The following is a 23,588-nucleotide window of genomic DNA, read 5'->3' as shown; positions in this document are numbered from 1 at the left end:
TTTATATAATTAGAGGTCATTTATTGCAACCTATTTGCTTCAAAATTACTAGAAAACAAGACATTTTTTGTTTCAATACTTCACAAGCATTCAGAAATATGCATATTTCGCCATCTATAAAAAAAACTATGATACGACATTGCTTTCTAAAGAAGGTTTTCCCTTTTTTATGTCGATAGTAGAAAAATATTAACAAATTCATAAAGTTTTGTTCTCTATCCCTAAAACAGTGTGTGTGCTTTACTCATCTCGTTTAACTCCAACTCGCTAGCCACAATATCAACTCAGTTGAGACTTCCATTTACTTGACACAAAATTGGAAATAATGAGGTGGTATTAAAATGCAGGATAATAAAGCATTACTCAAAAGATACTCAAAATTTACAAAATATACAGGGCTTATCAGTATAAGGCTCTTTCTCAACAAACAAGTTTTTAAAAAACAATCTGCGGCACAGCAACAAAAAGACTGTAGCAGACCTGTTGAGTCAAGGATACTTTAGCATCTGCAGCTGGTTAAGAGTTAAGACAGCTGTGATGTACAGCAGTTTGGAATCATGCTTAAATAACACATTCTTTTAAACTCCATCACTTCACTCTAAAGCTGAATAATTACATATTACATTAAAAAGAAAGTCAACTCTGCACATGACACATCACAAATTACATTAAAATCGAGAGCATTGTTTCAGTCATGAAACGATTTTGGATACTAGTGCTGGTAAAGAAATTACACAGTAATTAAGTGAGAGAGCAACATTGCACTAACATCAAGAGTTGATGAAGAGTTACTTGAATAGCTTGCAATTTTTGAATGCTGGGAGGCATTTTATTTTAAAACATGACATCAATTTAAGGCACAGCAACAATATGTAACTTATAGTCGAGTAGTTTTCCTAGGGAACCAAGTCTCTAGTGACTTTTAGCACAATAGCTGAAGCTAGAGTCGATGGTAAACAAGATATGAAAAATTAATATAGGCGAGGACAGCCTTGAATTTTGTTGTAAGCATGGTAGAATCCACTTATTGTGACAGCAGTCAGAACTCTTAAAACTACATAAAGTGAACACAAATGAGCAGGTTTGATATGAAATAACCACTGTGCTGATCAGTCAGGTGCAATCCTGTTGACAATGCATTTGTTCAGTTTCAAAGTCCAGAAAGCATACAAATGTTTTCTCATTGCTAATGACATATAGTTTTCCAGTCTACCTCTATAGTATATTGTCAAATCATAATTCAGACCTAAAACATACACATTACAAAGAACTACTGCTACAACATACATAAAATTGGAATGATACTGTATAAATTTCCAGTTTAACCCTTGAACTATAACCTACAATACCTAGAACTTAAGATTTTTTTCACAGAATAGAAACAGCATACAACCTGCAGTCATAAACACATTTTTACTCCAGCATTTTAAGTAAAACTAACCATCTCAGTTCCACTTGTCTATTTTTCAGTTTCATATTTGCAAATGATAACTTGTTTGCTGTGACTTTATTTTATATAAATGCCAACTGTTCATTAGCAGACAATCGTTTAATTGATCTGAAAATATTGCTTCTTGACGCTGCTGTCATTGCAATTGCATAAGTAGTCTATTTTGGATTCAGTGAGACTTGGTAATGTCTGTGCACAGAAAGTAAGTCTGTAGATCCCCTTTGCCTTTCACACTGATGAGCCCTCGAGAATCACAAGAATAACCGAGTCGTCGTAAAACATTGCAGGTTTCTTCTGTCACCTAAAATGATAAAATGATAATATTAATTCCCAACTATTTTAACATCTTTCTCTAGTTTCTCTCCATTCTTCCCTCGTTCCATTCCTAACCTCATTTTGTCCATACAATTCACCTCCTGTTCCCATCACCTTATTCCCTCCCTGGTCCCCATGTTAGCTGGTATTGTTAATGGTTCGCAACCCTTCGAGTCTGTCACCATCACTTCTTCCCTTCTTCAAACTACACATCCTTGCCCTTTCTGTCCATGCAAACTAACTGTATAAATGCAAGTTGTTGACGATGTTGTTGCACAGAATGATTTTAGTCCTACCTCCATGTCAAAAGTTAAAGCTAAAGGTAATAAAAATATCACGCATGTAACAAGCCAGTTTGAAAATGTGTCAAATTTCCTAAGAACACAGGGGACATTAGAAGGGATTTTCTTTCCCATATAAAGAGTTATGAGGGTATGAAAAGATTTATTTCCACATATGACCATTGATCCAGAATCAATTGGACCATTACATAACAACATATGAATAAGTGGTTACTGAATAGAAGTTGGGAATAAGATTAAAATGGTCGGCTCTAGTGAGGTCTTAATAAACTGAAATGTCGGTGGCAGACAATGTTCCAATTATAGACATGCACTTTGAATATTTTCCTTATTGAAAAGTTGTCCTATATTTATAAGAACTTTCTAAAATCATATAGATTTTTTTTAAAATTTAAAGTACCCAATTCATTTTTCCCAATTAAGGGGCAATTTGGCGTGGCCAATCCACCTAACCTGCACATCTTTGGGTTGTGGGAGCGAAACCCACGCAAACACAGGGAGAATGTGCAAACTCCACACGGACAGTGACCCAAAGCCGGGATCGAACCTGAGACCTCCGTGCCGTGAGACAGCAATGCTAACCCACTGTGCCACTGTGCTGCCCTAGTTTTGTTTTCTCATCAGTGTTGTGTTTCTGCTGTCTATTTTCATAGATATCATTCATAGCATTTACAGTGCAGAAGGAGGACAATCAGCCCATCGAGTCTGCACCGGCTCTTGGAAAGAGCACCCTACCCAAGCCCACACCTCCACCCTATCCCCATAACCCAGTAACCCCACCCAACACTAAGGGCAATTTTGGACACCAAGGGAAATTTATCATGGCCAATCCACCTTAAAGTGATGGGATATGATACATACACCTATCAACCCACACTGGAATTTTGATGTAACCCAATGAAAATTAAAATGGAACGGTTCTTGGATGGTTTGCAGAACCATTTTCATTCCACAAGCAGGGATACTGTACTGTGAACATCGCATCTATGATCTACCTGGTACAACAATGTATGATATATAGAAATTCAATTTTCCTATTTTTGCATTTCCTCAAATTATGATCATTATTGTTCCATTCCATCGACATTTGAACAAGCCTAAAGGATTTAATTGGTGCTCAAAGTCAAGTTATAATTAATCTTCAAGTCCTTTTGTCTCACTTTACAAGTTGTATACATTGTTAAGAGTTGTCCAGCATGCAACATCACAGAGTTTTGAAGTTACTGGATTTCACTTCAGTCATAGCTCACCAAGTCAAATTTGATAAACATTCACTTGTGTCCTACCATTACTACGGTTGGAATTGGACACCCTGCAACAGAGAGCGGGCAGGCAAGCTGGGGTGGAAGACTCGGGTGCAATGATAGGGATGTGTCACCGTGAACCTGGCATACAGCCCCCTATGGAGGGCTGCCCTGTGGAAGAGGCCATCATGCTTGAATCCACCCACCACATCCCACTTCCCAATTGCATGCGCTCCCCACTCTGTTGGGGCCTGTCCAACTGACCCTGATGAGGCCACCCCACTTACCCAAGAATCTGGCCTCCTCCATGGCCCCACATTGAGGACTGGCTTCAGTCCCAGCAGTAGCCATCGCTCTCAGTGGCGGTGCTGTGACTGGAGAGCTGCCATTCATCTGCTCATGGTGACTGCATTTCCTTGCACACGGGCTCAGAAGCCACTATCTCAGGCAATTAACTGTCTGATAACTGCAAAATCTGTTTGTGGGACTTCCAGTTGCGGCGATGCGGAGCTAAGCCGCGCGTTTCAGCAGCTCCCACGACAACGGACTTTCGGGCTCTCCAGAGGAGCCCCAACGGAGCTTTCTTCGGATTAATCCCGTGTGGGAAGGTGCAGTGAGGTCCCCCTCTACAATATATGGCAGGGATCAGCGGTGGAACGACGAGGAAAGAGGCCCTGGAGCAGAGACCAAAACGAGGGGAATAAGGCAAGATGGCGGAGGGCGGAGTGCGAGCAGTGTGGGGGCCAGACCAGCAGGAGTTCCTCAAGAGATGTGTGGAGGAGCTGAAAAAGGAGGTGCTGGCGCCGATGCTGCTGGCGATCGAGGGGCTGAAGGAGACCCAGAAGACCCAGGCGGTGGAGCTTCGTGAGGTGAATGATAAAGTGAATACCAACGAGGACGAGATCCTGGGTCTGGCGGTAAAAATGGAGGCGCACAGGAGGTGGGCCGAGAGAATTGAGGTCCTGGAGAACAGGTCGAGGAGGAAGAACCTTCGGATTCTGGGTATTCCCGAAGGAGTGAAGGGAGCTGATGCCGGGGCGTACGCGAGTACGATGCTCCATTCGCTGATGGGTGCGGAGGCCTCTCCGACCCCCCTGGAGCTGGAAGGGGCTCACCGGGTCCTGGCGAGGAGACCCAAGGCAGATGAGCCGCCAAGGGCGATAGTGGCAAGGTTCCATCGCTTCACGGACAAAGGAAGTGTGCTGAGATGGGCCAAGAAGACAAAATGATGATGATGGGGAATGTGGGCGTCGGTGCTGGAGGGAGGTGAGACTCCGGGATGAGGGAACTGGGGTGATGGCCGTAATAGGAGCTGCGCCACAGGGGGCGGGGCTGATTCAGGAAAGGGCCGGGCTGATTCAGGAAAGCGCAGGCTTTTTCCCATGCCAAAGGGGGGGGGGGGAATGGAGGAAGGTAAGGAGGAGGAGAGACTCCCACACGGGGAGATCAACGGGAAGGCAGGGGAAGCCGGGGTCAGCAGAAGTCAGCTGACTCACGGAAGTAATATGGGGGGAGCAAAAGTGCTACATGCGGATCTAGCGGGGAGGGGGGGGAAGGGAAGGGGGGGGAGAGGGGGGGACATTAGGGTTGCTGCTGCACTGTCCGAGGGGGAACTGAAAATGGAAGAGGTGGTCGGGGCGGGGGTTCCCCGCCTGGGGGACTGGAGGGTGCGGGAGGCGCGAGCACGGGACTGGCCTAAGATAGGAGATGGCTAGTCGGCGGGGGGTGGGGGTGGGTAACCCCCAATCCGGCTGATCACGTGGAATGTGAGAGGCCTAAATGAGCCGGTTAAGAGGGCCCGAGTGTTCGTGCACCTAAAGGGACTGAAGGCAGACGTGGCCATGCTTCAGGAGACACATCTGAAGGTGGCAGATCCGGTCAGGTTAAGGAAGGGATGGGTGGGACAGGTGTTCCATTCGGGGCTGGATGCGAAGAATAGAGGGGTGGCAATGCTGGTGGGAAAGCGGGTGTCGTTTGAGGCCAAGAACATAGTAGTGGACAAGGGAGGCCGATACGTGATGGTGAGTGGTAGGTTGCAGGGGACGGAGGTGGTACTGGTGAATGTATATGCCCCATGGGACGATCATAGATCATAGAATTTACAGTGCAGAAGGAGGCCATTCAGCCCATCGAGTCTGCACCGGCTCTTGGAAAGAGCACCCTACCCAAGGTCAACACCTCCACCCTATCCCCATAACCCAGTAACCCCACCCAACACGAAGGACAATTTTGGACACTAAGGGTAATTTATCATGGCCAATCCACCTAACCTGCACATCTTTGGACTGTGGGAGGAAACTGGTGCACCCTGAGGAAACCCACGCACACACCGGGAGGATGTGCAGACTCCGCACAGACAGTGATCCAAGCCGGAATCGAACCTGGGACCCTGGAGCTGTGAAGCAATTGTGCTATCCACAATGCTACCGTGCTGCCCCCTAATGATGCTGGATTCATGAAACGGATGTTGGGGTGTATTCCAGACCTGGAGGTAGGGAGTTTGATAATGGGTGGGGATTTTAACACGGTGCTGGACCCATCATTAGATCGTTCCAGATCTAGGACGGGGAGGAGGCCGGCTGTGGCCAAGGTGCTTAGGGGGTTTATGGATCAGATGGGGGGAGTAGATCCGTGGAGATTTGCCAGGCCTTTGGCCAGAGAATTTTTGTTTTTCTCCCATGTACATAAGGCCTACTCCCGGATAGATTTCTTTGTTTTGGGCAGGGCATTGATCCCGAAAGTGGAGGGAATGGAGTATTCGGCCATAGCCATTTCAGACCATGCCCCGCACTGGGTGGAGCTGGAGCTGGAGGAGGAGAGGGACCAACGCCCGTTGTGGAGGTTGGAAGTGGGACTGCTGGCAGACGAGGAAGTGTGTGGGAGGGTGCGGGGGTGTATTGAAAGGTATCTGGAGGCTAACGACAATGGGGAGGTGCAGGTGGGAGTAGTATGGGAGGCACTGAAGGCGGTGGCCAGGGGAGAGTTCATCTCCATCAGGGCTCACAGGGTGAAGAGAGAGGGCAGGGAAAGGGAGAGGTTAGTGGGGGAGATTTTAAGGGTGGACAGGAGCTATGCAGAGGCTCCTGATGAGGGACTACTCAGGGAGAGACGAAGTCTCCAGACGGAGTTTGACCTGTTGACCACAGGGAAGGCAGAGGCACAGTGGAGGAAGGCACAGGGGGCGATATATGCATATGGGGAGAAGGCGAGCCGGATGCTGGCACACCAGCTCCGTAAGAGGGTGGCAGTGAGGGAAATAGGTGGAGTCAAAGATGGCAGGGGAACTACGCTGCGGAGTGCAGGGAAAGTGAATGAGGCTTTTAAGGCCTTTTACGAGGAACTGTAGAGGTCCCAGCGCCCAGGGGGAAAGGAGGGGATGCGGCGATTCTTGGATCAGTTGAGGTTCCCAAGGGTGGAGGTGCAGGAGGTGGCTGGTCTGGGGGCACCAATTGGGGTGGAGGAGCTGTTAAAGGACTGGGGAGCATGCAGGCAGGGAAGGCCCCGGGTTCCCGGTGGAGTTCTACAGGAAGTATGTAGACCTGTTAGCCCGGTTGCTGGTAAGGACCTTCAATGAATCAAGGGAGGGGGGACCCTGCCCCCGACAATGTCGGATGCGACGATCTCTTTGATCTTGAAGCGGGATAAGGACCCACTGCAATGTGGGTCATACAGACCTATCTCGCTCCTTAATGTAGATGCTAAGTTGCTGGCAAAAATGTTGGCCATGAGGATTGAGGACTGTATCCCGGGGGGTGATTCACGAGGACCAGACGGGATTTGTAAAGGGTAGGCAGTTAAATACTAATGTGCAAAGGCTCCTAAATGTGATAATGATGCCATCGGTGGAGGGAGAAGCGGAGATAGTGACAGCCATGGACGCGGAGAAGGTCTTCGATCGGATAGAGTGGGAGTATCTCTGGGAAGTGTTGAGGAGGTTTGGGTTCGGGGGAGGGTTTATCAGTTGGGTTAAGCTCCTGTATAGAGCCCCGGTGGCGAGTGTGGTCACGAACCGGCAGAGGTCGGAGTATTTCCGGCTGTATCGAGGGACGAGGCAGGGGGGCCCCCTGTCCCCTCTGCTGTTCGCATTAGCAATTGAACCTTTGGCCATGGCGTTAAGGGAGTCGTGGAAATGGAAGGGGGTGGTTCGAGGGGGAGAGGAACATCGAGTGTCGCTGTACGCAGACGACCTGTTGCTGTATGTGACGGACCCAGTGGAGGGGATGGTTGAGGTAATGCAGATCCTACAGGAGTTTGGAGATTTTTCGGGCTATAAGCTCAATGTGGGAAAGAGTGAGCTCTTTGTGATCCATCCGGGGGACCAGGGAAGAGGGATAGACGACCTACCGTTGAGGAGGGCGGAGAGGAGCTTTGATACTTGGGGATTCAGGTAGCTAGGAGCTGGGGGGCACTGCACAAACTTAATTTGACGCGGTTGGTGGAACAGATGGAGGAGGATTTTAAAAGGTGGGACATGTTGCCACTCTCGCTGGCAGGTAGGGTATAGTCGGTTAAAATGGTGGTTCTCCCGAGATTTCTTTTTGTATTCCAATGCCTCCCAATTCTGATCACTGAGGCCTTTTTTAAGAGGATTTGTGTGGACGAGCAAGACCCCGCGGGTAAGGAGGGGGTTCTTGGAGCATGCAGAGATAGAGGAGGGTTGGCATTGCCGAATCTGGGTGGTTATTATTGGGCAGCCAATGTGGCAATGATCCGTAAGTGGGTGATGGAGGGAGAGGGGGCGGCGTGGAAGAGGTTGGAGATGGCGTCCTGCAAAGGAACGAGCCTGGGGGCGCTGGTGACGGCACCGCTGCCGCTCTCGCCAACAAGGTATACCACGAGCCCCGTGGTGGCGGCAACGCTAAATATCTGGGGGCAGTGGAGAGGGCACAGGGGTGCGACGGGAGCCTCGGTGTGGTCCCTGATCAGAGACAACCACCGGTTTGTCCCAGGAAGGATGGACGGGGGATTTCAGAGCTGGCATCGGGCAGGGATTAGTAGAATGGGGGATCTGTTCATTGACAGGACGTTTGCGAGCTTAGGGGCGCTGGAGGAGAGGTTTGGGCTACCCCCGGGAAACGCTTTCAGGTACATGCAAGTGAGGGCGTTTGTGAGGCGGCAGGTGAGGGAATTTCCGCTACTCCCGGCACAGGGGATTCAAGATAGGGTGATCTCGGGCGTATGGGTCGGGGAGGGCAAGGTGTCGGCGATATATCAGGAGATGAAAGAAGAGGGGGAGGCTTTGGTAGAGGAGCTGAAGGGTAAATGGGAGGAGGAGTTGGGGGAGGGAATTGAGGAGGGGCTATGGGATGATGCCCTAAGTAGGGTCAATTCCTCTTCCTCGTGTGCCAGGCTTAGCCTGATACAATTTAAGGTGGTTCATAGAGCGCATATGACGGGGGCGAGGCTGAGTAGGTTCTTTGGGGTGGAGGACAGATATGGGAGGTGCTCAGGAAGTCCGGCGAACCATGTCCATATGTTTTGGTCATGCCCGGCACTGGAGGGGTTCTGGAGGAGAGTTGCGGGAGCAATATCTCAGGTGGTGAAAGTCCGGGTCAAGCCAAGCTGGGGGCTAGCACTATTTGGAGTAGTGGACGAGCCGGGAGTGCAGGAGGCGAAAGAGGCCGGTACTCTGGCCTTTGCGTCCCTAGTAGCCCGGCGAAGGATCTTGCTAATGTGGAAGGAGGCGAAGCCCCCCAGCGTGGAGGCCTGGATAAATGATATGGCTGGGTTTATCAAGTTGGAAAGGATAAAGTTTGCCTTGAGAGGGTCTGCGCAGGGGTTCTACAGGCGGTGGCAACCATTCCTAGACCATCTCGCGGAGCGTTAGATGATGGTCGGACAGCAGCAGCAGCAACCCAGGGGGAGTGGGGTGGGAGGGGGGGGGGACATCGTTCGTGGGGGGGGGGAGAATGGGGGTTCACTTGGGGGGCATGTGAGCAAGAAAGCACATGAACGATCCGGAAACTGACATGTACGGGAAGAATCCAATGTACAATGTTCTGCATTTTATTGACTTGCCATGTTCATGTCTTACCACTCGAGTTCTTTTTCTTTTCTTTGTTACGGGGGGTGGGGGGGGGGGGATTTGTTTGTAAGGTGGAAAATATTGTTATTGAAAAATTCTTAATAAAAATATATATATATATTTTTAATCTGTTTGTGGCTTCCAGGTCTGGCAGAGGTGGGCTTTCCCCTGAATTTTCAACCAGTGGGTGGAGTTACCATTTCCATATAAAATCCAGCCCTGTTTTCCACATTAAACTATTACCATTAAATCAATAATTTTTTTAAAAATTAAGTACACAAAAGCAGTGAGCTGAGCCATTCTCAAATTTAAACTCAATGTTTTAAAAAATGTTTACATTAACCTAAACGTAACACTGAATTATGTCTTTATGAATAAAATCACCAACTTAATGAGAACTGGGAGAAGATACCAACGCCCAAGTAGCTTTTAAATTTTACACGCAATACTCTAAATTTGTTCCTAATCAAGCTTCCAAGGGAAATATGAAATCTTTACCTGGATTTTGCCAAGTTCACCAGTGCTTTCCATTCTGCTAGCAACATTAACTGCATTCCCCCAAATATCATACTGAGGCTTCTGTGCTCCAATGACACCAGCAATCACAGGTCCATGGTTTATGCCTGTAAAGAACAAAAAGATGCTAAGTAAATGACCAGACATACAATTTGTTTATCTATTGGAATGTGGAAGGGCATGATTTATAGTTTGTTTGACAGTAGTTTAATAATCTGGATAATTATTTGTGGACAATGGATTGTAATGATATAGTCCTCCTAAAAAAAAGACACTTCAAATTTCCATGTTAGGGAATAAGCAGTTGAATTACGCTGTTGCTAATATAAAAATATTCTAGTTACGGAGATCACCAAAAGCATACTTAATATTATAAAAACAGAACATGTTGAGTAAACTCAACACATCTGGCAGCATTTGTGGAGAGAAACAGAGTTAACCTTGAGTCCCTAAGGGTCATATGGACTTGAAAAGTTAACTCCATTTCTCTCTCCACAGATGCTGGCAGACCTGCTGAGTTTATTCAGCATTTTCTAGTTTTATTTCAAATTTCCAGCATTCACAGTATTTTGCTTTTATTTACATATTTCTATGTTGTCTGTCCTAAACATCAGGGGCGGGCGGGATTCTCCGTTGCACGGTGCTGAAATCATGTTCGGCTCGGACGGAGAATGGGCTCCGACGCCAGAATTGGGGCCGGCGCCAGTTTGATGACAGTCAGCCATGCTCCGCTCCCTTCTGAAATGGCGTCATTGTGACGCACGCCATGCGCAGTCGCAATGCCGATGGCGCCTCATCAGCCGGCCCCCCCCCGCAATGCTCTGCCCCTGATGGGCCGAATTTCCGACAGCGCGGAACACGTGTGGTCACACAAATCATGAACCCAGCGTGGCGACTGCGAACTGTGCCCAGCGCTTCCACACTCGGCCGGGATCCGTGCCACTGGTTAGGGGGGGCTTCGTTGAGGGCTGGAAGAACTGGTGGGGGGTGGCCAGGACGTGGGCTGAGGAGTCGCAGTTGGCGGGTTGGGTCCGCACACGGCCGGCGATGTGTTGTAGGGCGCGACTGATGCAGGTCGTCAGTTGTGCGCATGCACGGCCCGGGACCCTGCCATTTTCGGCACAGGAGGCAGGAGTTTCAGTCGGCACTGGTGCTAGCCCCTCTCTGGTACCGGAATCGGTGAGGGGTTCGCGTCAATATTTTCACATGAACCTCCCGTGGATTTTCCGTTCGACCTGGCACTTAGCTGCAGGAACGGAGAATCCAGCCCCAGTTTCCTTTTGCACCGACTGCAAAGGGACAATTTGCAAGTTTTAGTTCAGCTAATTAAGAGTTTGCAATTCTCCCTGAATTATTGAATATAACTAACCAACACGCAGTTTAAAATGATTGAAAGAATGTCTGTTGATGCCATCCAGTTTACTCATTAGCGCAGTGGCAAACTCCACCATGATGCCAATGTGAGCACAAGGCTTTTCACTGTCCTGTCGGAACAATAAAGCAAATGCAGAAAAAAGCAGTTAAAATTCAACCATAGAACATCATATTCCAGAGGGAGTGAGTACTTGCAATAAAGGTCACATTTCAATTTATTGTACCAAGAACTAGCATGAGTTTTTATAATGTTTTATATAATATTTATTTTACATGTTTACATAAAATATCCCATGTGGGCTCAATAGGGTTTGTGAATCTTAATTTCAGAACAATTTATTTCTCACATCAAGTAAGTCAACTTATTTGAATTTATACTGAAAGTAATTAGTAGACATACAAATTCACTCGAGTTGGAAAATTTCCCAGCTCAGCACGCCCACCTCGGCAAAGTGAACCCTGAATGGTTTCACGTTTCATTCTGGGGTTTGGAGGGTGGGGTGGGGTAGGGGGACTGCAGGATGTGGGACAGCCTTCCCCTGCTGGAGACAAATCTGTGGTTGCCACAGAGGTTGCCAAGGCAGCTTGGTTAAAATGCCTGCCTTGGTTCTCTGGGATGGTATCCTAGTTGTGCTGTTAAATATTAGGCCCTCTTGCCCTCACTCCTCACACATTCACCCACACCCCATTCTCCTTCCATGCCAACTCATGCCATCCCATGCTTCTCACCCACACCCCCACCCCCAATGGCCTCTCATACCCTCAATGCCAACTTATGACCCACCACTATCCCCCATGGTTCTTTTTCACCCATATACCAACTTAGTGCCGCCTCATGCCCATGTCCTCACCCATTACACTTTGCCATTACAACTTCCATGCCATCTTACCCAGTATTCATCATGAACAGACACCAGGAGCCATGCTGAGATAAAATAGAGTTCTAAATATCTATTACAGAATTCACTATAGAGAGAGAACAAAGAACAAAGAAAAGTACAGCACAGGAACAGGCCCTTCGGCCCTCCAAGCCTGTGCCGACCATGCTGCCCATCTAAACTAAAAACTTCTACACTTCCTGGGTCCGTATCCCTCTATTCCCATCCTATTCATGTATTAAGGGTGCCCCTTAAATGTCACTATCGTCCCTGCTTCCACCACCTCCTCCGGCAGCAAGTTCCAGGCACCCACTATCCTCTGTGTAAAAAAACTTGCCTCGTACATCTCCTCTAAACCTTGCCCCTCGCACCTTAAACCTATGCCCCCTAGTAATTTACCCCTCAACCCTGGGAAAAAGCCTCTGACTATCCACTCTGTCTATGCCCCTCATAATTTTGTAGACCTCTATCATACAGCGAAGATTCACCACACTGATTTCTGGGATGACAGGATTGTCATTTGAGGAGAAATTGGGTCAACTGGGCCTGGATTCACTGGAGTTTAGAAGAATGAGAGGGGATCTCCTTGAAACGTATAGAATTCTGACAGGGCTGGACAGACTGGATGCAGAGATGATGGGCGCTATCTACCCGAATGGGGACAGAGTCCCATAGCGCGCGATTAGCCAGGTGTTTCCCAGCACTCAGAGCGCCAAGAAACATCCTACTTTCCAACGTCCATCCGGGTAGACTGGGGGCCTCAGTGGGGAACGAGTAACCGAGGCTGCATTTAGCCCTATCCCTGCACTGAGGAGCTCCGCATCCCGATCTGTCGATCCACCACATGACCCACAACACCTCCCTCCCCACCCAAACTCATGAATAAGGGGTCCTCGGGCACCCCGCACCCCTACACAGGGCACCCCAAGCCCGATCCCCGCCGGACAAAAAATGCCAGCCTGGCATCTGGAAGTTCCCCACTGAAAGTGCCCACTCAAGGCTGGCAGTGCCAGGGTGCTAGGCTGGCATACCATGCTGTCTGGGTGGCACCAGCAGTGCAAGGTGCCACCCTGCCCAGAGGGTAAGCACCTGATCGGGGAAAGGGGTCAAGGCATAAAATGTACAAGTGCGAATTATGAATTGGCTGGGCCATTTAAACTCAGTCACTGGACAGGCAGATCCAATTTTCACACAAGTCACAGCCTCACCCCTTCCTGTGTGCCCCACAAATTTATGGGGCAGGATTCTCCCGTACCCGGCGGGGCGGGGGGTCACGGCGGGATGGAGTGGCGTGAACCACTCCGGCGTCGGGCCACCCCAAAGGTGGGGAATCCTCCGCACCTTCAGGGGCTAGGCCCGCCCCAGGGTGGTTGGCGCCCCGCCGGCTGACGGGATAGGGAACTGGCGCCGAAGGGCCTCCCCTGGCCGGCGCATGCGCGGGAGCGCTAGCACGTGCTGGCGTCATCCCCGCGCATGCACATGGAGTCCCTTCCTCACCGGGAATGGCGGATGACCATGGCCTCCGTTGTGGAAGGAATAGAGTGCCCCCACGGCACAGGCCCGCCCGCGGATCGGTGGGACCCGGCCGCAGGCCAGGCCACTGTGGGGGCACCTCCCGGGCCAGATCCCCCCGCAACCCCCCATGAACCCCGGAGCCCGCCCACGCCGCCAGGTCCCACCAGTAACGGACCAACTACAATTTACGCCGGCGGGACCGGCATAGAACAGGCGGGATTTCGGCCCATCGCGGGCCGTAGAATCCGGACAGCCCCGGGGCCCATTGAGTCGCGCGGGACCCCGCCATTCTCCGAGGCGGGCGGCGCGGCTCACACCATGCTGGTTTTTGGGGGGCAGGTGAAATGGGAGGGCGGTGGGGGCGGGACTCACGCCGAACCACGGCGATTCTCCCACCCGGCGGGGGGTCGGAGAATCCCGCCCATGGTGTGGGTATAGAAACCCAGTAACCCCACTTAACTTCCAGAATCTTCCAGAAAACAGAGGTGGGCCTCCCAGCTCTGGGTCCCGTTCGGCATTTTTAAAGCAAATCGGAGTCTCACCAACTCCATGAAAACCTGGCCCATAGCGTTTAGATTGTGGTCACTTCAATTAAAGGATAACTGGAGAATATTTTAAATATAGTATAGGTGAAAAAACCACTTAGCGCACGTTGTTGTGCCTGCCATTGGTTTTGAAACGAGGAAAAGCACTCAGTCACTATCTACATATAAATTATTTTGTTATGCAAATGATCGAGGTATCCTTGTTTATTAAACTGGACGATAAGATGACAAAAACAAATCAAATGATGAAAGGCAGCATAACATTAAATTGTTTTTTTTCTGAAGGAGAAGTGAGGTAAAGGAAATGTGGTAAATGGGTACAAATAAACAAGGGCTCAAATAACATTTCCTAGAGCCTATTATGTTTTGAGGCAACCGTTACAATCGACACATTCTTATTTCCAATGCGAAGACTGAACAAGCAACACTGACTGGGAACTGAAAGCTGAGTTCTGGGATGCTGAGCTGTAGAACTGTTGGCTGTTCACATTTCTCCAATCTCTAGAAAAAGTTTAAGAACTAACTGGCATTTTGTTAAGTCGAAAAATGAGCACAGAAACAAAGTCATAATAAGAGGGTATTTTTGTCCCTCAAGCACAATTATAGATAAGTCAAGTCGCAAGAATCAAAACAAATTGTTTAAATTGTGGGATCTCAAGAGAAAATGGTATGCTGGTGATGCCACTGCTACCCAGGATTACCTGTTTATTTTCTTGGCCCGTGCCAATATTAAGACCTGCAGCAGCCATGTAGGTGCTCCCAATAGTTTTTATCTTTTCAACGCCACTGAATTTTGGTTTTGACAAAAGCTGTAAAAGAAGTGTATAGTGTAGCAAATTTATTTCAAAAAAACATACTTTTCACATAATGAACACAAAACGTTTAAACTCCAGTAAAATTCTTGCTAAAAAAATTTACCTCATCAAAATCCGCTATTATTTCATTTAATAATCTCAGGCACTCAAGTCCTTCTTTGTTCACATCACACTCTGTGTAAAATTCTTTGAAATCAGGAATTGATGCGAACATGATACAAACACAGTCATAAGACTGATGATACAAATCCTGCACATGAAAAACATGAAAAAATAAGTCGGATTCCTCATATCAATAAAACACGTGTTTAGAAAAGGCCCACATGTATATATTATACAGCCTGGAATACTTTTCTCCATGTGTCACCTTTTCTAATGAATTTAAGCTGGGTTGGAACAGCATGAGGTTCGGTGCCTTCTGATAACTCATCCAAGTGTAGACCCTCAAAGTGCATTAGGTTATTCAAGCGCCAGGGATCATCACTAATGATAAGAAAATCTTTATTTCAAATGCTACTCTGTACTTGGCAGCATCTCCATCACCAACTCACACAGGTAAGATCATTTATTTTTGCCTATCCAAGGTGTCACGATCAATTTATGAATCATTAACGTTTAAAAATCTCCTCCCATGATCAGCTGGTGCTTATTCAAGTCCAGAATCGCCCCCTGTAACCGCTTTACAAACCATGCATCGTTCCAATTAGGCGCGGATACGTTGACGAACACTGTCGACATCCCCTCTAACATCCCACTCACTATCACATACCTTCCACCCCCCCTCCCCACCTCGCGTCTTGCACTTCCCTGGCCCCCACAAAACCCGTTTCCTTGCTCAACAAAATAGCCACCCCCCCCTCAACTTCAAACCATATCCCAAATGAAATACTTGCCCACCCATCCCTTCCTCAGCCTAACCTGATCCTTCACCCAGAGATGTGCCTCATCAAGAAAATCACCTCTGCTCTCAAACCCCTCAGGTGTGCAAAAGCCCGGGACCTCTTGACCGGTTCATTTAGCTCCTGGACGTTCCACGTCTCAGCTCTTACCTTAGCCTCCACCCCCCTCTATCGTCCGCCATCATCCTCCATTGGTTCTGCCGCACACAATTCTACTCTGGACCGGGCTCATCACAGATGGCCCCCCACTCTGCCCATGACAACGCTCAACCTACAAACCTGCCAAGTCGCATTCCCCCGCCTCCCCCCCCCTTCCCTCCACCTGGCCATCCCTTGCAAACTACTTCCTCACCTCCCTTCTGCTAGCATTGCTTGCTAGCGTGGCCCCCTTGCACACCCTTTCACCCCGCACCCCACCAGTCCCTCCTTAGCCTGCACAATCAGCCCCTAACCCCCCTCAATACCGACAAAACCGCCGACACCACCCAAAGGGCCCCATCCAGCAAAATTCACAAAAAACCTCCTCCCAAAAATCCAGAGGTGGGGGGGGGGGGGGGGGGAAGAGAGGAGGGGGGTGTTTAGTAATCGCCCCTCTTACAAACTTACAGCTTCTAAAAATCCGTTTCACTCCCTTGAGTGAATCCTCCCACCGGCGCGCATCGCGGACCTTGTTCACGGCGACAATTGGGGGGGGGGGGGCTCAAATCAATACATTCAGATCGGCACCGAGCGCCGATCCCGATTTTCTCCCGACACCCAATTCTCCATCGCATTGGTGAACGCATTCCGGGTGTCTCAGGGCAGAAAATCCCACCCAAATAAGTCTCCCATTTAAGACTGAGATGAGGAGGAATTTCTTCCCTTGTGGCCATTATTCTTTGGCATTCTCTTCTCCAGAGAGCTATGATGGCTGGGTCATTGAATATATTCAAGGGTGAGTTAAACAGAACTTTGGTCGACAAAGAAGTCAAGAGTTATGTGGAGCAGGCAGGGAAGTGGAATCAAAGCCACAGTCAGATCAGCCATGATCTTATTGAATGGTGGAGCAGGCTCGACGGGCTGAAAGGCCTACTCCTGCTTCTTATAATCTTATGGGATGTACCTCCTCCCCACTCTGTGCTGTCCACACACATAATGATCAAAGCATTCTAAATAAAGACTGTAAAAGTGAAACTCAGTCTAAATGCTGGAAATATATGGCAGGCCCATTAATATCTGCTAAAAAATGTCAGAGTAATATTTCAGAGGATCCTGCCTTCTTCAATCCCAAGATGGTACCAGTTTGATACTAGTGCTTACATTATCTCACTGGATGAGATAATGTAATCTTTACTGGAACAGAAGGTATTTCAGTGATGAAGATCAAAGCTTTTACACAAGTGAAAGAATCATCTGCAACTTGCTTTCACCAGAGAGATATCTGTTCCAGGGATAACCCACACTTAATTGAACTTTGAGTATGCATTTGGATGATTTTTCAGCAAAGTGTATTGTTGCCAATAGCTAAACACTCCCTCACATATGCTATTCATCATTTTGATCTTCACTTATTAGGGCTTGGTATAAAAAATCTGTTTGGCAAATGATCAATCTAGCCTTGGCAAATATTGGATGGGTCAAAGGAATCCATACCTCATTCTTTTTATTTTCATCAATGAAGTGTTCAGCGACATGCCCTGGTAACACGTTTTCCAATAAAAGTCGGTTGAGGTCCTCCATCGTCTCGATTTCTTCCTGCTCTTTTTTAAATTTATTCTTCCAAAGAAAGTCCAGTCTACAACAATATTCATTCTGCAAATTAAAAATTAAGCTGTTTTGTGGGCCACTGATTTAACTTGAGGAAAAAGTTGCGTATTTCAGCGCTGCAATTTCTTTTGTACCTGCTTAGCTAAAAACAGTAGAGTGAATCCAAATAGGAGGAGGTAAAAACTGCCCATAATCTTTGGGTTTTTCACAGGAGTTGTGGGGCCACTGCTGAGAAATTAAAATCACAAAATGAGTTGTCCCTAGATGAAATTAAATATTGTTGTGATTTGAATTCAGGAATAATAAAGATAATTCTGTGACTAAAGGCATCACCATCGTACAATAAACACAAATTAAATGAGTTGCACACTTTTACAGAATCTGCATTACGTAAATTGGGCAATGTCAGTTGCGCGACCAATCCTTTTTCACAAGAGCTCAGGAAACAAATATTTTCAATGCTAACAGGTGGGTGGGAACACAAATGCTGGTATCTCCCGCAGGCCTCCTTCAGATTAGAGTGCACAGGCTTCTTAATTTAGAAAGACTGTGATTTGGTTTGAGTCTTGATTCCCACAGAGTAGAGTGGCACAATAAAGTGCTCGATTCTCTGGCCTCCCCTGCGGCATGTTTCTCGCCGGCGGGAGGTGGAAAGCCATTGGCCTGTGGCGGGACTTTCTGGTCCAATCACTGTCAATGGGATTTCCCATAGAATCCGCCCCACGCCGCTGGGTAACCCGTGGTGGAGTTGCGTCATCAGCAGGACCAGAAGATCCCGCCAGTGTGAACAGCCGGAAGGCATCGCCCAAAGCTTATGTCATGAATGATCAAATATGTTTGATTTTAGAAAGTGTATACTGTAAGCAGCAGTGGGGGTGGAGAATAGGATAAATAATACTCTGGAAACTCAAAATTTTCACCTGCGGTTCCTGCACCAAAATGGTCCAGCACTTTGATAATTTAGCTGGGGAAAGGTACGAGACAAAAACCAAGAGCCTCCCTATGGGGAGAGATACTTCATTTTTTAATTAAGACAAAGTCAGCTCCTGGCACAAACCTTCCAAACTTCATTGATGAATAACCATTGGCCTACCCACCACTTTAGTCAAGAATTAGTATATGTTAGTACAACACTCAAGCTGGAGTGAATACTGAAAAATTAGAGTAAAAATGAATGGTTAAAAATAAAAACTGCCACAAAAGTATAACAGATATATTTCTTAACACAACAACTGAAGTTGATTATTTGCAAGCTGATTCTAATGACCACATTATGAAGTTATATAGTTCCCATGGTTATGATGCTTAGCCCAAAGGTGCCCCAAATTACCCCATGTGGCTCACTGGACACAAGTGACAGCTATACAGGTCAGCATTTTAACAAAAGCAAGAAAGAGAAGCTACCACGCAGCATGTTACCCATGCGCCTGAGGAATGATGCTTGGCAACAGAGGCAAAAGTTAAAAGGAGATGAAAACAGAAGACAATTTGGTGTCACTGGAGGGTTTTATCCTTTCTTTTGGTCTAGGCATTGTTTCATTTTTTTTTAAATATGCTGAACAAATTTTTTAAAGACCTCCGCACCTCGATGCCGATTATTCTAGGGCCTTATCACAGATAATCATAGAATTTACAGTGCAGAAGGAGGCCATTCGGCCCATCGAGTCTGCACCGGCCCTTACAAAGAGCACCCTACTCAAGCCCACGTATCTACCCTATCCCCGTAACCCACACTTAACCTTTTTGGACACGATGGGCAATTTAGCATGGCCAATCCACCTCACCCGCACATCTTTGGACTGTGGGAGGAAACCGGAGCACCCGGAGGAAACCCATGAAGACACGGGGAGAACGTGCAGACTCCGCACAGGGAATCGAACATGGGACCCTGGAGCCGTGAAGCAACTGTGCTAACCACTATGCTACCGTGCTGCCTTGTTATCAGCTGATATTTTGGCTGCTTGTGAACAGGAGCCATAATGGGGAAAGCAACATTTTCAGTTACAATGACGCCATGTGCACATTATCAGAGGATTTACATTTCCGGTTAGCAAAATCATACCTGTTGTACAGAGAAGTCGTGTAGGCATCAAACACATGAGCATAGGTCTTTAGGAGAATGATGTTATAAACCACACAGGCAATAATTATTAGGAATGCTTTCAGCTCAAAGCTAACTCTGAGAAAGACTGAGCAGGTGATGAGTCCCAGAATAAAACAGCAGACATAATACTGCCAAAAACAAATTTAAAAAGCATTAGAATGCAAACAAGCGTTGTTAACTTCTTATTAAATGATTAAACAATATTTTGGATAAAGCATTAAATGAAGTTACTTTCAACTAGCCAATAATGGGTTGTCTGGGTTGTTACATATCTGTTCTCAAAGGCTCCTGCTGGTAGCCAGAAATCAATAATTGACCGTTCGTACATTGTGGTCAAAGTGGCACTGTCCTGAGAGAGAACTTCCTCATCCAGTCTCATTACTTGCTTTGTCAATGTACATGATAGCCCCTAATTCTCTCCAGACCCATTGCCTCAAACAATTTATCCATGTATATGCTGTAGGTGCCCTTGCATGTCTTAGTCAGATCACCTACGTCTATAGCACTTCAGCATATTCAAAAACACAGTGCAAAGTCTTCTCCATTACTCACTGCACTTAGGGCAGGGATCATCATTGATACTCTTAAGTATACCATTTCTGAACGATGTCCTGTTGAGTTGAGGGGGAATGGTGGGAGAGAGTGGGGGCTGGGGTGGTACCTGAAGATTCAGGGATCAGAAAAGTACACAATTAATCACACCCCAAATGATGCCTTCCATTATTTTCTAATAATAATAATAATCGCTTACTGTCACAAGTAGACTTCAATGAAGTTACTGTGAAAAGCTCCTAGTCGCCACATTCCGGCGCCTATTCAGGGAGGCCGGTACGGGAATTGAACCCGCGCTGCTGGCATTGTTCTGCATTACAAGTCAGCTGTTTAGCCCACTGTGCTTTAAACATATACATTTTTAGTTGCCAAATGGTGATTTTAATTCTTTATAAGGTAAGGGCACGCTCCAAACCTTCCTCCAATATTGAAAATGTATACAAGCTATCTCTCCAGTATCCGAGGATAAATTAAATCTGGTCCAGGTGCCTTTGCAATGTCAATTCAACTTTACTTTTGTATGTGAAAGCAACCCATTTCAGCTTCTGAAAAGAAAGGGACAGCTCCAACCTTCTCACAGTCAATGAAAATATGCAAAACATCAATCCAGCTCTTCTGTCATGGCTTTGCTGTCACATAATCCCGCCCGAGTTCCGCTGCAATGGGGCGCGATTCTGCGACCCCCCCACCGGGTCAGAGAATCACCAGGGGCCGGTGTGAATCCCGCCCCCGCCGTGTCCCGAATTTTCCGCCACCGGAGATTCGGCGGGGGCGGGAATCGCGCCGCGCCGGTCGGCGTAAATCCCCCGCCGATTCTCCGGTCCGCGATGGGCCGAAGTACCGCCGCTGTCAACCCACGCCAGCCGGCATGGATTGAACCACCTTTCGAACGGCGGGACAAGGCGGTGGGGGCGGGCTCCAGGGTCCTGGGGGGGCACGGGGCGATCTGGCCCCAGGGGTGCCCCCACGGTGGCCTGGCCCGCGATCGGGGCCCACCGATCCGCAGGCGGGCCTGGGCCGTGGGGGCACTCTTTTCCTTCCGCCTTCGCCATGGTCTCCACTATGGCGGAGGCGGAAGAGACCCCCTCCACTGCGCATGCGCGGGGATGCCGTGAGCGGCCATTGACGCTCCCGCGCATGCGCCACACGACAAAGTCATTTCCGCGCCAGCTGGCGGGGCACCAAAGGCCTTTCCCGCCAGCCGGCGGGGCGGAAATCAGTCCGGCGCGGGCCTAGCCCATCAAGGTGAGGGCTCGGCCCCTCAAGATGCAGAGAATTCCGCACCTTTGGGGCGGCACGATGCCGGACTGATTTGCGCCGTTTTTGGTACCGGTCGGTGGACATCGCGCCGATTGCGGAGAATCCCGCCTATGGTTCTTTTTAAGGAGCAGCTGGACAGTGGTGTGATAAAATGGCGGTGCCCTTCTCAGACTCTGAATTTACAAGGACAGATGAAAGCCTTCTCCCCTGTAAATGACAACTGCAGCCAGAGCTGCCTTTGCTAGAAATGTCATCCATAACATTGAACCACCACCAAGTTACAAATCAAACCCACATTGAGAGTGTGCCATGAGTAAACAATGAATCCAACTGATCATGTGGGGTTGCTTTAAAATCTGCAAGTGTAAGATGCGCAGTGCACTGGGCTCCGCACCTCAGTCACAGTCTAAGTGTAATAACCCTACCAAGGCCAGTCCTCATACACAACTCTTGTTCACTGAAACAATGAAAAGAATCACTGCTGTGGTGTACAGTGCTTGCACCCCAGCCCGGGGACCATTAGGGACACCGGTCTGGGTCAGAGCTGCAGGTATTTACTGATAATCTTGTATAGTCCTCGAACGGCCAATCTGAACATTTCCAGCCAATCCAGTCTGACCCGCTGTAGCCAATCCCTGCCCAGAAGAATTGGTCCCTGTCCCCACACAACAATGACTGGAATTCAGGATGACTGTTGCCTGTGGGTCACGGGGGTCGTTGCGGTTTCCATAATTCATAAAGGTTCCCCTGTATAGGTGGTAATTTAGTTCTGGTGTCCTCTAGACTCAGAGGTAGAATGCCAATCTGGAGGCGATTAAATGGCTTGTTTTCCAATGATGCAGACAGCAGTGCCCATGTCCATGTCCATCTCTAACGGATGCCCATTATCAAGTAGACTTATCATTATTGGGGCGAGCTTAGTCGTGATGATACAGTTCAATTACATAAACTCTTCATCTGTAAATGGGTGCACCTGCATGGCACAAACCTGTGCTGGCCTTGGCTTCTTGCCTGGGTAATACGCGTATGGTCAATTCCAGCAGACTTGCTTTGGTTGTGCCCTACTGTAGTGCTTAGAGTGGTCCCTTAGCTGGCACTTACATTCCTCCAGTGTGGGTTCCCTGGTATGCTTGGGGTTGTCATGAGGTTTCCTTGACTGCCGGGTGACCTCTGTGGAGTTCCAGTTAGGCCATGGGCGACTCGCATAGGCGTCTTCATCGAAGGTATGGATTTACTTGTACAAGACCTCTCCCCCCCCTAAGCTCGCCCCAATAATGATGAGGCTATTCATGAACTTCTAGCAGACTGCCCGCACAATAGGGGAACTCAAATTCCACAAACCCCACAGGGAGATGAATCGACGATCACACGTGTCCTTTGTGGTCGTCATAACACTAACAGATTATTTTTTGGGCATGCCATCGTTACTGAGCTATCCTTTCTTATGGAGTGTGGTACAATTCCCAGACAGACTGATAACCTTTAAAGATATTTGAATTCCAGTGACTGAAAAGATCATGCATGATTTCAAGTTTTAAGACCTTTATTGTAATTAACAAACAAAAAAAGCAGCATTATCTAAATCCTATTGAGTAGGCAAACTATGCTTTAAATTACAGAAAAGGCCACTTAACCCATTAGAAACGATCAAAAATTCCCCTGCACAGTTTAATTTTACTCTGTTCCTTAAGAGGACACTTCATTCTTCAGGAATCTGTCCAGAGTCATTCTCAGCCTCCAATGGCTCACTTCCTTTTCGCTTTTCTAATCCCCCAGCCAACTTTCAAGTTGAGCACTCCCCTGGAGATTCCTCTCTCCAGCCAAAGCTAAGTGAATCTTTCAGCCTCATTTAAATCCTCATGAACTTGGTCTATTCAACCTGAGCACAACTCCCACCTGCATTCTGAGCAATAGTCACTGGCTGCCTCTATCTCTCTGTTCTCTCCAAGATTCTTGCCGACTGACCTCTCCATGAAGTTCAGGGATATTTTAAGAAACCTGTGAGCCGATACTATAAGAGCCTGCTATGGACTCTTCCTCTCTCAAAG

General features: G+C 47.9%; 1 protein-coding gene across 1 annotated transcript in view; it reads right to left on the bottom strand.

Annotated features, from left to right (window-relative positions):
- adcy7 (adenylate cyclase 7) overlaps window positions 1-23,588 on the bottom strand; it is a 244,168-nt gene continuing 220,580 nt past the window's right edge. The window contains exons 20-27 of the mRNA XM_072518226.1: window positions 19,687-19,856; window positions 17,759-17,852; window positions 17,511-17,669; window positions 15,083-15,229; window positions 14,866-14,973; window positions 11,222-11,336; window positions 9,835-9,959; window positions 1-1,751 (exon numbers count right to left, since the gene is read on the bottom strand). Coding sequence (XP_072374327.1) covers window positions 1,620-1,751; window positions 9,835-9,959; window positions 11,222-11,336; window positions 14,866-14,973; window positions 15,083-15,229; window positions 17,511-17,669; window positions 17,759-17,852; window positions 19,687-19,856 — 1,050 coding nt within the window. The 3' untranslated portion in view covers window positions 1-1,619. The remainder of the gene's footprint in view (window positions 1,752-9,834; window positions 9,960-11,221; window positions 11,337-14,865; window positions 14,974-15,082; window positions 15,230-17,510; window positions 17,670-17,758; window positions 17,853-19,686; window positions 19,857-23,588) is intronic.

The sequence above is a fragment of the Scyliorhinus torazame genome, chromosome 10 (genome assembly GCF_047496885.1).
Source record: "Scyliorhinus torazame isolate Kashiwa2021f chromosome 10, sScyTor2.1, whole genome shotgun sequence".
Lineage (NCBI taxonomy): Eukaryota > Metazoa > Chordata > Chondrichthyes > Carcharhiniformes > Scyliorhinidae > Scyliorhinus > Scyliorhinus torazame.
This window is presented reverse-complemented; position numbering and strand designations above follow the sequence as displayed.